This window comes from Scardinius erythrophthalmus (genome assembly GCF_964197995.2).
Source record: "Scardinius erythrophthalmus genome assembly, chromosome: 1".
Lineage (NCBI taxonomy): Eukaryota > Metazoa > Chordata > Actinopteri > Cypriniformes > Leuciscidae > Scardinius > Scardinius erythrophthalmus.
In genome coordinates, this window is record NC_138221.1 from 78,527,479 (window position 1) to 78,545,389 (window position 17,911).

Genomic DNA, 17,911 nt, shown 5'->3' on the forward strand with positions numbered 1-17,911 from the left:
TCTCAGTGAAGACAAGGTTCAGATCACGACTGTGGTTACCAGATCTCAATCGGCATCAGATGAACTGGACAGAATACAAAGATCAAGATGATTACTATGGTAAAGATAGCGCTCACCAGGCGGACGCCAACAGGACGGGACAGGACTCGGACAAGACAAACAGGACTGTTGTTAGCTTCTTGCATGAGAAAATCAAGTGAGAATCCGACAAGGAAAGAAGCAGAAACAGACAGAGAAATAGGGACCTACACAATAACCCCCTATATCATGACCCTCAGACAGGGCCACAGCACCGCTTCAGTGTGGCCCTCAGTAAAACCAGAGTGAAGATAGAGATGACCTTTGGCCTCCTAAAGGCAGGTTTCAACTGTGTTCGGCACTTCAGAGTCACCAGAGCGGACCACCCAGATGGTGCAGATGTAGATGCAATCACCATACAATATTACACTTAATAAAAGCACATTGAAACTGCAGATAGGTCTCAAACTGTTTCATTGGTTTTGTGGCATGGAGAAAGAGAGCAAGACAAAGTTGCATTAATAAATAGTCATACTAAAGTGTTACTTGGTTAAATAAGGTCACATACTGAGATCAGTTTTATCCAGCTGTTGATCTCCAATGGTTTTTTTTTGTTTGTTTGTTTGTTTAGCCTCCTCAGCTCACAGTCCAGTTCCTTTAGTGAACAGTCTGGTTCAAGTCTCCTTTAGTGAACAGTCTAGTTCAAGTCTCCTTTAGTGAACAGTCTAGTTCAAGACTCCTTTAGTGTGCAGTCTAGTTCAAGACTCCTTTAGTGAACAGTCTAGTTCAAGTCTCCTTTAGTGTGCAGTCTAGTTCAAGTCTCCTTTAGTGTGCAGTCTAGTTCAAGTCTCCTTTAGTGAACAGTCTAGTTCAAGACTCCTTTAGTGAACATTCTAGTTCAAGTCTCCTTTAGTGTGCAGTCTAGTTCAAGACTCCTTTAGTGTGCAGTCTAGTTCAAGTCTCCTTTAGTGAACAGTCTAGTTCAAGTCTCCTTTAGTGAACAGTCTAATTCAAGACTCCTTTAGTGAACAGTCTAGTTCAAGTCTCCTTTAGTGTGCCGTCTAGTTCAAGTCTCCTTTAGTGTGCAGTCTAGTTCAAGACTCCTTTAGTGTGCAGTCTAGTTCAAGACTCCTTTAGTGAACAGTCTAGTTCAAGACTCCTTTAGTATGCAGTCTAGTTCAAGACTCCTTTAGTGTGCAGTCTAGTTCAAGACTCTTTTAGTGAACAGTCTAGTTCAAGACTCTTTTAGTGAACAGTCTAGTTCAAGACTCCTTTAGTGTGCAGTCTAGTTCAAGACTCCTTTAGTGAACAGTCTAGTTCAAGACTCCTTTAGTATGCAGTCTAGTTCAAGACTCCTTTAGTGTGCAGTCTAGTTCAAGACTCCTTTAGTGTGCAGTCTAGTTCAAGACTCCTTTAGTGTGCAGTCTAGTTCAAGACTCCTTTTGTACAGGGCCCTGACTGAGTCTGTTTCCACCTGAAACATAATTCCACCACAAACATGATCATTACAAGTTGTCTGGAGGCTCATCAAATCACAAAAAGTTCCTTGACTTCCTACAAACACGGGACTGACTGTAATTTATGTCAAGGGTTTTAAATCCTTACACATTTCTTCTGAAGCCCATTGAGGTAGAGGCCTCAGTTTCTGGGGCAGGTTGTGTAAAATCTTACAATAAAAGAGATGTGTAAGGGCCAGTCCCTTTTTTATGCCACACATTCAAATGTTTGCCATAATAAAAAGCCCAGTGCATTCACATCAGCAACTCTGAGAACACACAGACAGTGTCTTCATCATTTCCTCCACCCCAATAAATAAAAATTGGCCAATGTAAAGCATAACTGTTGTAAAGCAGGTTATGTTTGGTGTTCTGTCTGCTGCATACTGACCTCTGTGTGGGAGAATGTGTGTATGTGTGCTGGCTTCAACAGGGACACTGTATTTCCCTCTACTGCAGAACATACAGTTAGACATATTTAAAACTTTAAAAAGTAGTAATGTATTGCACACGTACCCAGTGTTACTTGCTTAGAGGAGCCAGCACCAGGGTCAGATTGTACAGCACCTGTAATCCCGACTGTTGTAAAGCAGGTTATGTTTGGTGTTCTGTCTGCTGTATACTGACCTCTGTGTGGGAGACTGTGTGTGTGCTGGCTTCAACTGTATTTCCCTCTACTGCAGAACATACAGTCAGTAGTAGTACAGTAGTACAGTAGTAATGTATTGCACACGTACCCAGTGTTACTTGCTTAGAGGAGCCAGCACCAGGGTCAGATTGTACAGCACCTGTAATCCCATCCATAATCGGCCGCCCCTTATTGCCTACTCAGAGCCAACTCTTCCGCCAGTGTATTCTGGTTTTCTGAATTTAACTCTTTATGTCTGTTTGCTGCAAACAAGTGTTTGTGATAAAATGTTCACAAAAGAGGGGGGTGCAAAATGGCGCCGTAGAGTGAACACGCGTTTTTGCGAGCTGCGTGGCAAGTCTCGGGTATCTATCAAAATGTATTTTTCATTTAATCAGAGGAGTGGCTCTGTGACTAGCTTTGTTTTAGTAGGATGAGTGTGAACAATTATTTTACTAAACCCTCGGGTGTTTCACTGAGAAGCGCTAAAAAAACGAAGGAACACATCACAGAAGGCGACAGCCATGGCCACGGATAGCATATCAGCTAACGTTACTGCTCAGGTAATCTCGGATGAAGAGGTCGCGAAAGTTAATTCTGACGACCCTGCTAACAGGCCTATCACCGACCCTAACCTTATACAAGCTATGAAAAGCATGGCGGACGACATTGTGGCAGTGATTGACGCTAAGATCTCGACAGTCCTCGAAGCGATAGATAACCAGTCGTCTAAAATTCAAAGCATTGTACAGCGAGTGCAAGAAGCAGAGGACAGAATCGAGGTGACTGAAACCACCTGCACTGCCAATGAAACCAAGATTCAGGTCTTGGAAAAAAGAATATGTGATTTGACTGAGCAGATAGACGATTTGGAGAATCGTGGAAGAAGATGCAATGTACGAATTATTGGCTTACCGGAGGATACAGAGGGAACTATCCACTCAAATTCTTAAAGAAATGGATCCCAGATTACCTCAACTTGGACACAAAGGCGGGTAAAGTGAAATTGGAAAGAGCCCACCGCTCCCTCGCTCCAAAGCCAGTTCTAAATCGCCGTCCGCGACCTGTCATCGTTCGATTTCACAATTTTCAAGACAAGCAAAGAGTGATGGCTGCAGCTAGTAAACGCTTCGCTCTCAACAACAGCAAGCAAACATCTGACGCAGACACCCCGCGAATTTCGTTTTTCAACGATTACTCAGCGGCTGTGGTGCAGAAGAGAAAAGCGTTTAACGAGGTTAAAGGTGGTATCAGTGATTTCAGGCCCAAAAATATTTTATCACATTCATCTAATCTTTCCTAACGATCCTAGGCTCTGAGATCTGCACACAAACACAAATGGTTTAGCCAAAGACTCAAAACCAAAACAAATAGCATTTCAACAAATCACCGACAGGGGGAGGGTGTTGTGAGGTTTTGTGCTCGTGCACGGCTGCACGCGAAGTCAGAGCTGAAGAAAAAGCTGGCTCAAAACCCCACAACACCCTCCCCCTGTCGGTGATTGGTTGAAATGCTATTTGTTTTGGTTTTGAGTGTTTGGCTAAACCATTTGTTTTTGTGTGCAGATCTCAGAGCCTATGCTGCCTACAGAGACGCGTTTTTTTGACGGCATGCTTATGGGGCGACTGCTAGCGGATCGTTAGGTAAGATTAGATGAATGTGATAAAAATATTTTTGGGCTTGAAATCACTGATACCACCTTTAAAATTCGTCTTCGAGAGATGCAAATGGAGTATGCGTTGCTCTACCCTGCCATTCTTAGCGTGAAAGTCGGTCAGATGCGCAAGAAGTTCACTTCTCCGGAGGAGGTGGCAGTTTTTCTCAACTCTCGACAAGTGCCTGCTTAGATACGATGTAATCTCCCTGTGAACTTTGTTTGGACTTTGAATTACACTTCCTCTGTTTTATTTCACCCAAAAGAGACTGACTGCGCAGTTTCGCACACGTCCAAATCATGTTGCGCTGACGGACGAAGAATGTTGTTTTGAAACAAGTGTGTGTCTATCTTCACATCTAGGTTTGTTTGGAAACCCTGGTGAGATGCCTGAAAGGGTGGTTCCCCTGTTTTTTATGTTTTGTTATGTGTGTTTAATTTGTACTATAGTTCTGGTTAATATTTTCTGTTTTTGTTTAGCTCTGCATAGTTCTGTTTTAGGCCACTGTGTACACCACTCAAATATGTTTAGGTACAGCGGTTTCTCAATCAAAGTTTATGACAATGGATAATACACTCCGTATTTGTACTTGGAATGTCAAGGGAATTCATAATCCTATAAAAAGGAAGAAGGTTGTGTCATATATAAGAAAAAAGAAGATTGATATAGCACTATTGCAAGAAACACATTTAGATAAACAGGAACATTTAAAACTAAAACAGGGAGGATATAATCAAGTATATTTTTCATCCTTTTCATCAAAAAGTAGAGGGGTGGCTGTGTTGATCAGTAAAAATATCCCACTGAACGTTGTCAAACTGATAGAAGATGACAGAGGCCATTTTGTTATTATAAATGGCACCTTATTTGGTAGTTCTATTTCTTTGTTTAATATATATTTTCCTCCAGGGCACCCTTCTGATTTTCTTATTAAGACATTCTCAGACTTTTATGATTTGAGATCTGACTATATGATTGTTGCAGGTGATTTTAACTGTATGTTAAATCCTCTTATTGATCGATTTCCTCATAAAATAGCGACTCCATCTAAGCTAGCTAAACAAATTAATGGTATTTGTGAGGACTTAGAACTTATAGACGTTTGGAGAGCTCTGCACCCATCTGGTAAAGAATACAGTTTTTTCTCCCCACCACATCAGTGTTACACTAGGATTGATTATTTTTTATGCCCAGAAGTTCGTTACACCTAGCCATCTCATGTTGTATCAACAATATTGTTATTTCAGATCATGCTATGGCAGGGGTGGGCAAACTACGGCCCGCGGGCCACATATGGCCCGTTGGGCTGTTTAATCCGGCCCGTCGAGTATTTAAACAATTGTCTGAAGATCGCATTCATTTTGCCTTTTTCTTGCAATACTTTGCGTTATATATATATATTGCTTTGCATATATTTGACAATCGGAATATCAGATATTTCATGCCATAGATAACAAATGTAAAAAAGAAAAAATGACATAAAAGTAGATCATCATTCATTCAGCGCTGTTGTGGCTGCGGTGTGTCACGAAACAAGCAATGACGCGTCACTATGGAAACCAAAGTGACACGTTATAATGGTCGCTTTAAAGCACTCACGCTGAGGATTCAGCCGAAATATTTTAAATGTAGGCTACGTGTTAAATTAATAATGAGTGGATCAAAGAAAAGAAAAATGGACACTGAATGCCGAGTTTTTAATAAGGAGTGGACAGCTAAATATTTTTTCACCGAAGTCCGATCAAAGGCCGTATGTCTGTAATAATTGACATTTCAGCACTCCTTGAACAGACAGCTGCTTAAGCGCATAGACTTGTTACACGTTAATGTTTTTTCCTTTTTTGGAAACTCACAGAGAAAAAAATTGTTTGGTAACCGCTTGCACACCTGTTTAGTTTTTCCTTTGATTTGTCTGCTATTTAGTTTCTTTGCTCCTCTGGATTTGTGGATGTATCCTGACTGATTCCGTTTACCGACCTTTATCGCCCGGCTTTCGACTACGCTCCCCTGTCTGCCATGTAGGCTACAGAACCCGGTTTTGTTCATTAAATGTTCTCATCTGCCTTTGTTTGCTTTTTATGTTTTATTATACATAAAAATAAATTTGTATATATTCGTTTTTTTCCACACATGTATGACTTTTGGAAGTGCAAATTGATTGCCTGCAGTTTTAATAAAGTTGAATTAATGTAATCTTAATTTTTACTCTTCTAAGTGTAGCCTACACTTGCAGGTGTTTTGTTTCTAATTCACTGTTAGGCCCATTAAATAATAATAAGGATAAACAATATTTAAAAAGTATAGGCTATAATTATCTAACATCTGACTAATTAAAAATTAACCTCAAAACATAGCATGCTAAATGGGGGATATCTAGCATAAAAAAATGTATTGTCAGAATGTTGTCTCTCAGAATTTCGTGCAGACGTTGCCACAACGTAAATGTGTTTGCTCAGCCGGATCTCATGAAAGTGCGAATACCACGAATTGTATTTGTAGTGCTTTTACGCAGTTTTCGCGTGCATATGATACGCACTTTATGGCGTGTAATAGGCACGCACTCCGCCGCACCCCTAATCCTAACCAAGGGGTTTACAGTACGTAGCATGCATGCAAAAAAACATTTGTGACGTATAAATGGCACGAGAAATAAAATTTGTGGTATATATACGCACTTTCATGAGATGGTGTTTCATAATTTGTGGTATAGATATGCACTTTCATGAGATCGTGTTTCATAATCTGCTACTGGGCCGGCCCTCTGTCAAATTTTAAAACCCAGTGTGGCCCTTGAGCCACAAAGTTTGCCCACCCCTGTGCTATGGTTTTTTTTGAGTTGAAATCGTCAAGTAGAGATAATTTTCGGCAGTGGAGACTAAACACTAATATACTCAGAGATAAGTAATTTAAACCTTTCTTCTCGACGGAGTTTACTTCATTCTATAACATTAATGCTCAAACCACTAAAGACTCTTCACTTTTATGGGAGACTAGTAAAGCTTATATAAGGGGATTAATTTTGTCCTTTTCTGCCTCTAAGAAACGTAAAAAAAAACGAGACTCAAAGACAGTTAGAAGAGGCCTTGAAGGAAAAAGAAGGAAAATATGTTAAGACTGCAGATAAGACTTTACTTGGAGAAATATCTGCACTGAGGTGTGCTGTAGATTCGCTGCTTACCCAAGATGCGGAATACAAACTGAGATTTGTGAAACAAAAATTCTATGAACATGGAGATAAGCCAGGTAGACTTCTGGCTTATCTTACTAAAAAGAAAAGTGATTCACGTTCTTTTATATCAATATTAGATGAAAATGATAAATTACATTATGATTGTATATCAATTAGCAGCACATTTAGAAATTACTATATGAACCTATATAACACTGAAGTATCCAGCAGCGATACTACCCTATTAGAAGACTTTTTGTCCAAAATCAGTTTACCAACTATCTCAGAAGAGCAGAAAGTTAATTTAAATGCTCCCATCTCTAAAGAAGAGTTACTAGAGGCACTCACAAAGATGCAAAGTGGAAAAGTGCCAGGTCCGAATGGTATAGGGCCTATAGGCTGTGAATTTTATAAGGATTGGTATGCTTTGCTACTTGAACCCATGCTCAATATGTTTAATTATTCATTTAACATTGGGAAGCTTCCCGAATCTCTGAGAGAAGCTAATATTTCTCTTATATTGAAAAAAAGTAATCCTCCTGAAGCCTGTTCTTCATATAGACCCATATCGCTATTAAATACCGACAGAAAATTGCTAGCTAAAATTCTAGCTTCTCGGTTGGAGAAAGTAGTAACTGATGTTATTAGAGATGACCAAATAGGTTTTATGAGAGGCCGCTCGTCTTGCAACAATATGAGACGTCTTCTTAATATTATACAAACTTTTCAACAACATAAGATTGATGGGCTAGTGCTATCTCTTGACGCGGAGAAAGCATTTGATCATATTGAATGGTCATATTTATTTTTTGTTTTGGAGAAATTAAATTTTGGTGATTCTTTTATCAGATGGGTTAGAGTGTTATACGAAGAGCCTAAAGCATCTGTTCTTACAAATAGTTCCAGATCAGCAAGCTTCTCTTTACATAGAGGGACTAGGCAGGGGTGCCCATTGTCGCCCCTGCTTTTTGCGCTCGCTATTGAACCCCTTGCCGAGGTGATCAGAACTGACCCTTCAGTTGAAGGCTTGCAAACTAATGAGAAACATCATAAAATAGCCCTTTATGCAGATGATGTGCTCATTTTCATTTCAAATCCTGCATCTTCAGTACCATCTCTTCTTGATGTTATTAATAATTTCAGTACTTTCTCAGGATATAAAATTAATTAAAATAAGTCTGAGGCTATGCCTGTTGGTACCATGAAAACAATGCCAAAGGTTAGTTCATTTCCATTTAAGTGGTCCCCTGGTGGTTTTATATACTTGGGTATCTTTCTAAAATCTTAATCTTCAAAAATTTATACAAAGACAACTTTCCCCCTTTGTTTAGTAAAATAAGAGAAGACTTAAATCGATGGGATACGTTACCTATCTCCTGGTTGGGTAGAATGGCTCTTATAAAAATGACTATCCTCCCTAAACTCCTATACCCTATTCAAATGATCCCTATCCTGTTCTCTAAAAAGGTTTTAAAAGATGTGAACGGCTGGCTCAGTTCCTTTATCTGGAGCAAGCGCAAACCAAGGCTGAAATTATCTGCGCTACAACTACCAGTGTCGATGGGTGCCCTGGACTTGCCCAATATTAAGCTTTATCAGTGGTCTGCTCATCTAAGATATATGTCTGATTGGGTTGCGCTTGAAAACTCTTCTACGTAGTTAGATCTTGAACAATCTTTATCTAACCTTCCCCTTGCGGATTTGTTGTTTCTCAAAAAATTTAAAGTTGTATTTGAGAATTGTAATAATCCTCTAACGGTAAATTCACTTAGGGCATGGAGAGCTGTTTGTCGTTATGAGGGAAGAACTAAGTTAACCTCTGCACTCACCCCAATTGTGAACAATCTGGACTTTCCTCCAGGTAGATTTAATGGGAGGTTTAAATTTTGGGCGAACCAAGGTATTAATCGGCTTATAGACCTATTTGATGAAGAAGGTTTGATGTCTTTTGAGGAGTTGAGTCAACGGTATGAAGGGTTAAAATTTAAGAATCTATTTCAGATATGCTTCCTTACATAACATCACAGTGAAGAATACTGATTTTAGCTTTTAAGGTTAAGATCTCAGCAAAGTTGCAATTCCTGTTTTCTTTAATGGCTCTTCGAGCCCCAGTTTCACTCAGACTGATGGGATTAGCACACGAATGATTCACTGAGAATCTCACCTTTTGTTACCTTAACCTGTAAACTCATTTACATGCTTTGTTTGAATTTGTCTCCACCCCCAAAAGTCCCTCCTCCTAAAATGCCTATAAGATAACATGTAAAGTTATGTTAGATCAGATTATGTTGGATTCTTGCAGCCACGTACAGCGGAGTTCTCAATAAAGAATAACTTCCGTTGAACGTGATCCCAACTGTCTCCTGGTCTCTGCTTCGATGAAAGAAAACTTTACAACAGGTATCAATTATTAAAGCAGGACTTTTTCCGTTTTCTACAGATTAGAAATTATATCTTGAAAGATACCTCATTGTGCCATACCAGAAGTCCTTCTCCTAAAGAAAAAGTGTTATTTCAGACACCTGGGGAAAAGTCGGTGAGTCAGTTATACAAGACTCTTAAAGTGCAGTAAACATACAAATGAAAGGGATCGATTGATTTCTTATGCTAGAGCTGAGAACATTAATATTATAGCCCTCATCGAGTCGACTAGTGATGGGAGAAACAAAGCTTTTCAAAGCTCTGAATCAACTGAACGTTATTAGCAAAAACGTAATGTTGCTTATTATAGCGCCACCATGTGGCTGAATCTCACAAGATTTGATACACAGCCTCATTTTGACACATATACGTTTATTATCATAAGAGTCAGTCATTATGAATTGACCTTATTAGCTGCTGTGATTTGATTGGCTGCTGACGGCCATGTTTGTTGAATTGTGCGAGTGATATTTGAAAAGTGTGTTATCATGTGACCCAGAGAAGATGAATATCAGCATTCGTTGGGTTTGATCATGACGTTCAGCAGATACAGATCAACACATACAAATTATCATTTAATATCTTCACAGTGTTTTGATGTGTCAGGGTTTTTTTGATGATGTTTTGTCATGAGTTTCGAGTGAATTGGATCAAACGGTCGAGGAGAAGTTTATTTTATTTCCACGCTTGAGATCTTTATGACTTACAGTCTCTGACGCCCAGACGTGTTTAGAGCAGAACAATAATAACTGATAAAACACTGCAAATATAATAATGTTGCAGCGGCTTCAGTGCTTGAACCCATAAAATACACCTGGATTAAAATACGTTTAACAAATCCCACTTCTACATGATTTATAGATGATTGATGTGAAACTAAATGAAGCTGATCTTCATCAACACAAACAGAGCTTGAGAAAAGCACAGATACACACCGTCACACACACTGATGTCTATATGAGGATTTATTACACAGTTATTCTGACATGATATTTCAGTGACAGAAGTTCAGCTGTTATTAATGTAATGAAGAGGAAATAAGAGACTCTAGAGCATCATCTCACTGTTACTGATTTATCATGAAGCTCAAAGCATTATGGGTAGAGTCTCTCATCAAGCTATTCTCATTCATCAATACAGTTCCACTGATGATTCAGAAGTAACCAAAAACCCCGGATAGAGCGGTTCAGTGAATGTGGTCTGGACTGTGTGGATGAGGCTCACTGTGTCTCCGTCGATGCTGTAGAAGGACAGAATTCCTGCACTGTGATCCACATACACTCCTACTCTACACCTTCGTGTTCTACACTGTTCTGTACTCCTGCTGACGGACTCAGGGATTTCAGTCTTTATGGTATTGTGCATTAAGAAGTAACCGGAGGGAGAGCAGACCAAACTCCAGGACTGATCATTATATCCACACTGTAAAAAAAAAACCTGTAAAAAAACGGTATTATTCCGGCAGCTGGGGCGCCAGAAAATTACCGTAAAATAACGGGAAAAAACAATCTCGTTAAAATACAGTAATTTTCCATAATTAAATAACAGATTATATCTTTAATATTACATTAAATCTTATGTAATTATTGGGATTTTTAATGTTTTAAAAAGTCATATACACCTTTAAAACAATTAAATACTGTAAATTTAAGGTTTTATAAAATTATTTTATATAATAATGCTGTCTATCTACAGTAATTTTCTTTTAATATAGTTTTTATGTGTAAAATAACAATGAAAATATGTATAAAAATGCACACAAGTACATAAATTCAAATACAAATGTTTGTAAATTTACAGTTTTAATTTTTATTTGTACAGATCCAATTTCACAACATCTCTAATTAAGTTCTTAATAATAGCAAATGTACAGTCAATTTCTTTTAAATTAACTAAATGTATGAGTACAAATTACCTGCATATTTACAGTATTAGTAATTGAACAAACACTAAACATCAAGATAAGTGATTGATAGGAAATAGAAGCTTAGTATATAATTTAGAACATGTAAAAATATCCACAATAAAAAGCAATTACCGTATTCCTTTACAGTATAACTTATTTTAACATTTACAATTACATTTTATCCAAAGTGACTAACCAATTAAGATAATAATTAAAGATAATAAAAAGCAACAAGTGCAGTGACAAGTCCCAGTTAGTCTAGCACAGTACACATAGAAAGGTGTTTTTTTTTTTTAACAAAGATTTAGTATTATTGGGTGAAGTGTTTATGAAAAAGATGGATCTTTAGCAGTTTCTTGAAAATGTGTTGCGTTGCGCCGGTCATTCCACCACCAGGAAACAGTCCAGGTAAATGTCAGTGAAAGTGGTTTTGTGTCTCTTTGGGATGATGGCACCACAAGGCGCCGTTCACTTGCAGAACACATGCTTCTGGAGACACATAGATCGGAAGCAGTGAGTTTAGGCATAGGGCTACCTTTAAAGACAACTCTTGCTGCAGCATCTGGATCAGTTGCAGAGGTTTGACTGACACTGGAAGAGCTGCCAGGAGAGCATTACAATAGCCCAGTCTGGATAGAACAAGAGAGTTGTGTAGCTCCGATAGGAAGGGCCTGATCCTCCTAATGATAAGGCAAATCAGCAGGATCACAGCAAGTATGTTTTGGCTGAAAGCTGAACCATAAGCAGTTCTGTCTTGGCAAGGCTGATTTAAAGGTGAAGGTCATTCATCCAGCAAGAATTTTCCATCAGGTAGGCTGAGATGCGAGCAGCAACCGTCAGATCATCTAGCTGGATTAAAAGATATGTGTCATTAAGATAGTAGTGATAGGAAAAGTCATGTTTCTAAATGACAGAGCCCCACTAAGCAAAATGATGTCCGAAAGACGTCTTTTCAATGTCTTTGTTACAAAAATCGAAGGTTGAAATGCCGTCCACTGAGGAGCCTGAATGAAAGTTATGACGTCTTTTTTTGACGTGTTCTGCACGTCCGATATAGATGTTCATCGAACCTTCGTACAAGGTTAAAACTAGTTAAAATGTGGCCATTGTGGACATATTTCAACATCATTTATGGTCTCATTTAGACATAATTACTTTGATTATTGCTGTTAGATGATCTTAGTGAGAATGAACAGAGGTTTAGATGTTGATATTTGTTTAATTTGAAGTGTCACCATTGTGGTGATCAATGTTTGCTTTAGTTGGGCTCTTGGTCCCCGTTCCTTTTATTTTAACTTTTCTTTGGCTGCTGTAACAGTGTGTTTGTGTAACACAATTGTTGTGGCAGAGAAAGCCTAGAAAAAGTTTGAGGTGTTATCAGCTCAATGTTGATGACTCCATAATCATCACAAAATGGGCCTTTAATATTGTGTTTAAAGTTTTGTGTTTATATTTGCCATTAATAACCAACAACCTGCATTATTGGTGCCAAAAACATTAAAATGATCACTTATTTGAAGGTGTATAAAAACCATGTGCACATGATGTTTTGAGCAAGAGTATCATACAGTCACACACAGACATCAAGATTGTGCATATGATTTCCAACAATGGTGACAATTTAAAAAAAAGCTTCATGCTGCAATGCATGATGGGTAGCTTTCATAGTACAAAACTCATCCTTAATTCCCAAGCTTTTTTTGGTTGTCACCGTTGTTGTGATTCATATCCAAAATCTTGATGTCTGTGTGTGACTGTATGATACTCTTGCTCAAAACATAATGTGCACATGCTTTTTATACACCTTCAAATAAATACACCTTCACCAATAATGCAGTTCCAAAAGGTTGGTGGTTATTAACGGCAAATATAAACACAAAACTTTAAACACAATATTAAAGGCCCATTTTTGTGATAATTATGTCATCATCAACATTGAACTGATAACACCTCATACTTTTTCTAGGCTTTCTCTGCCACAACAATTGTGTTACACAAACACACTGTTACAGCAGCCAAAGAAAAGTTAAAATAAAAGGAACGGGGACCAAGAGCCCAACTGAAGCAAACATTGATCACCACAATGGTGACACTTCAAATTAAACGAATATCAACATCTAAACCTCTGTTCATTCTCACTAAGATCATAAGACAGCAATAGTCAAAGTAATTATGTCTAAATGAGACCATAAATGATGTTGAAATATGTCCACAATGGCCACATCTGAACTAGTTTTAACCTTGTACGAAGGTTCGATGAACGTCTATATCGGACGTGCAGAACACGTCAAAAAAAGACGTCATAACTTTCATTCTGGCTCCTCAGTGGACGGCATTTCAACGTCTGATTTTTGTAACAAAGACATTGAAAAGAAGTCTTTCGGACATAATTTTGCTTAGTGGGTAGTTAAAAAAAAAATAAAAAAATAAAGAAAGATGGGTGGAATCTAACACAATCGTAATCTTGCTGTAGCAAATCCAAACCTTGTGCATACTTTTAGTGCAATCATTTGGAATCAGAAGACTGTTATGAACATATGGAATCAGAACTGTTATGATTTTTATGTTTTAGTGAATTCTTCCCATACCTTGTTTGCCATGATCATCTGCTTTCCACGTGACCTGAAATCACACACACACACACACACACACACACGTTATTTTAAAACTCAGTATTAGATTTACACATGTCAGAATATGTTCCATTGGGACAATGCAAAAACTCAAATGACTATGATCTTGAAGCTGAGCTGGAAAGGCTAACAGTAATATTTTGAGCTGCCATGTGATTTTAGCTAAGTTACATTTATAGAAAGTAATGTTAAATGAATATGATTTACTGTGACCTAGCTGCACACCTAGGTCCTAGGGGTTCATCATGTTGTATTCATATTCTAGTCTTCCTGTTCTAGGCTTTCCTGTATCATTAACAAGTACGTTAAGTTACAGTATTTCGATTTCTTAACGGTCTTAATAAAGTTAGTCATGTTAACTATTACGAAATAAACAAAAGAAACACGGTAGGCCTATTTTTAGTAAAACTGTGGCTATTAACGTTACAATGGTAAAAAATCAGCTAAAAACGTGTTTACTACAATTTTATTATAATAAAATAAAGTATGTTTTTTAAGAGAAAAGTTTTCAGCTTCCAGACAGTGTTTCAAAATATCCCGCCATTTATTGGTTTAATGTTACTGACTATCATAACGAAGATTTTATACACAATTATGGACTTTAATATGAATAACAAGTCTACAAAAGATTGTTTTAGGTCTTTAAGTTAACAAGTAGAGATGTGGGTTGGGTTCAACTGATCTTTCTTAACACAGATCGATAATTAAAAAACGCATGCTGCATTTTCAGTGTTTTGCCCTGACCCAGTTATAACTGAACATCATTTAAGAATGCTAACGTTAGCATGGAAACTGTCTAACCACTTAACACAAATGTAATATAAAATATCGTACACACATGTAGTATGAGACTCTTACCTCAGCCGTTGATCGGTCGGGATGAGGTCTGCTGTGACGACGAACCAGGCTCACTGAAAAAGGGCGCGTTATTTCTGGACTGACACCCAGACTACAAACAACTAATATGTGTTCAGCGCTCCTGCTCACGGCTGGCTGCTTCTGTCGAATACGATTATAGCTTTGAACCACTGTGATCACAATCCACGACTACTTCACGAGCGTAGACTGAAACTTCAAATCTCCCGCTTGCCCTTGACACAGATCGACGACAGAGACAGACCTGTAGCTAACTGTTGTGGGCGGGACTAGCAGCAACGAAACGTAATGGCGGATAATTTGAATCTGCGCGCGCGCGGGCACACACACACACACACACACACACACACACACATACATACAAACGCACACAAAGCCACGCAGATTTGGAAAAACGATTCATAAAAGACATAAAATATAGGCCTAAATGAAATTTACGGGCAAATACAAATGATGATCAAAATGAACATCTATTTGCAAGACAAAATTAAAAGACTATAAATAATTAAATAGGCTTGCCTAATGTGTGTACAAATCTTAAAACTCACTTTAACCCCCACATGCTTAATAATCTTTAAGGAAAACATGTTAAGTGACTGCTGATTTCTGCAGTTATACCTTATTTTCTTGTTTTCTTTCTCTGTTTTCTAATTCCACAGAAATAATCTGTAAAATATTACTTAATTTTTTATGTAAAATTACACATAACCATATAAAATTACAGAGAATTTCCTTTAAAAAACGTAAAATTAACGTAAAACCAAAATAAAAGCAATTACCTGTAAATTTAATAGTGGACCTTTAAATTACAACAAATATCTGTAAAATAACAGGTATTCACTGTATAATGACAAAACGGCAAAATTCGGTAAAAAAATACAGACCGTTTCCTGTAAATTTACAGTTTTTTTTTACAGTGCAAACACACACTCATGAATCGATCCCTTCCTGCTGATGCTCTTATATGACACTGCTATAAACACAGTCATACCACTCCACACAATCTCCCAGTAAGAGCGTCCACACACACTCTCTCTACACAACACCTGATACGCATATCCGTCAAATCTGTCTGGATGATCAGGATACGGCTGGACTGTTTCATTGTGAGTAATCAATCTGTTCCTCTCAGACAGACGGAGGTGATTATTCGCTGTGTTCGGATCCAGAGTGAACCGCTGAAAATCTGATGGAGATCAAACACATCACAATCAGGAGTTATGAATCTGATCTTTTAATGTCTCTGAACTCTTCATGTTCAGTATATCAGCAGTGTCTCAGTGCAGTTCAATCATCATTTACATGATCAACTCTAAAACTCTTCTGTCATGTTTTCTTTCAGCTTCTACAGGAAGAACATGAACACACTCAGTGAGTTTCTCTGCTTGTTTTCTGACTTACATTGACGTAACTCTCTCCAGGTCTTGGGAACAGTGGCTGTGGAAATCAACAGACATAAAAAACAGCTATAATACAGATGAGCAAATGCTAAAGCTTGGGTTGCTGAATATTCGATCGCTTACTTCAAAAGCACTCGTTGTTAACGATATGATTTCAGATAATAACCTAGATGTGCTGTGTTTGACAGAAACCTGGCTAAAACCAAACGATTACATTACTTTAAATGAGTCCACCCCGCAAGATTACTGTTATAAACATGAGCCTCGTCTGAAACGCAAAGGGGGTGGTGTTGCTGTAATTTATAGTAATAGTTTCAAAACCACTAAGAAATCAAGTTTTAAATATGATTCTTTTGTAGTGTTAGTGCTTAATGTAAAAATATATAGTATAAATGATATATCACGTTTGACATTTGTGCTGGCTACTGTATACAGGCCACCAGGGCACCATACAGACTTTATCAAAGAATTTGAGGACTTTCTATCAGAATTATTATTGACTGCAGATAAAGTCATAATTGTTGGTGATTTTAATATACATGTAGATAATGAAAAAGATGCATTGGGATTGGCATTTAAAGACATTGTAAATTCAATTGGAGTTAGACAACACGTGTCAGGACCTACTCATCGTCGTAATCATACTCTAGATCTTATATTATCACACAGAATAGATGTGGATGCCGTTGAAATTCTGCAGCAGAGCGATGACATCTCAGATCATTACCTAGTCTCGTGTAATTTGCATTTAGCCAAGGCTGCAAAGCCGACTCCGTGTTTCAAATATGTGAGACCTATCACTTCTGCTACTAAAGATTGCTTTATTAATAATCTTCCTAATCAGTTTCATCATCTCAGCATCCCAGATAGCTTAGAAGAACTAGATATTACAACAGAAATGTTTAACTCTCTCTTTTCCAGCACTTTAGACACAGTTGCTCCGTTGCGCTTAAAGAAGATTAAAGAAAATAGTCCAACACCGTGGTACAACGAGCACACTCGGGCCCTTAAGAGAGCAGCCAGAAAAATGGAGCGCAACTGGAAGAAAACAAAACTAGAGGTATTTCGCATTTCATGGAAAGAGAGCTTAATTACTTACAGACAGGCTTTAAAAGCTGCTAGATCTGCTTATTTTTAAAACCCTAGATATTCTTAAAACCCTAGGTATTTATTTGAAACGGTGGCTAAACTAACGGAAAATAAAGCTTCAAGCCCAGACGTTTCCAAGCAACACAGCAGTAATGACTTTATGAACTTCTTCACTTATAAGATTGATAATATCAGGGACAAAATTATAACTATGCAACCGTCTACTACAGTATCGCATCAGGAAGTGCATTGTAGTCTCCCTGAGGACAAATTTGATTAATTTATTGCTATAGGAGAGGAATAATTGTCTAAACTCGTTAAATCATCTAAATCTACAACATGTATGTTAGACCCTATACCCTAGCTGGCTATGATTGAACCGCTTGTTAACCCTCTGAGGTCGGCAAACGAAGCGTTTTGCTGGATTTTCTCCACATTGTAGCACAATAAACTTAAATTACTCCGTCATTTATGGTCATACAGAAAAAAGAAATATGAAAAAAGAATCTGTGATATGTCTACTTTTGTATGTGTCCACTTACAATCAAATCAAAACATTGTGCTTTTGTAAAATAAAGAAAATAAACAGGGTGTGCGTTCTGCCTCTCCGTCGCTGTGAA

At 37.9% G+C, this 17,911-nt stretch overlaps 1 protein-coding gene across 1 annotated transcript in view; it reads right to left on the reverse strand.

Moving 5' to 3' along the window:
- Positions 1-3,336: 3,336 nt before the first annotated feature.
- Positions 3,337-17,911, reverse strand: part of LOC308687257 (stonustoxin subunit beta-like) — a gene marked incomplete at both ends in the record, with an annotated part of 58,550 nt that continues 43,975 nt past the window's right edge. Inside the window, 2 exons of the mRNA XM_081359626.1 lie at positions 3,337-3,347; positions 15,794-15,988. Coding sequence (XP_081215752.1) covers positions 3,337-3,347; positions 15,794-15,988 — 206 coding nt within the window. The remainder of the gene's footprint in view (positions 3,348-15,793; positions 15,989-17,911) is intronic.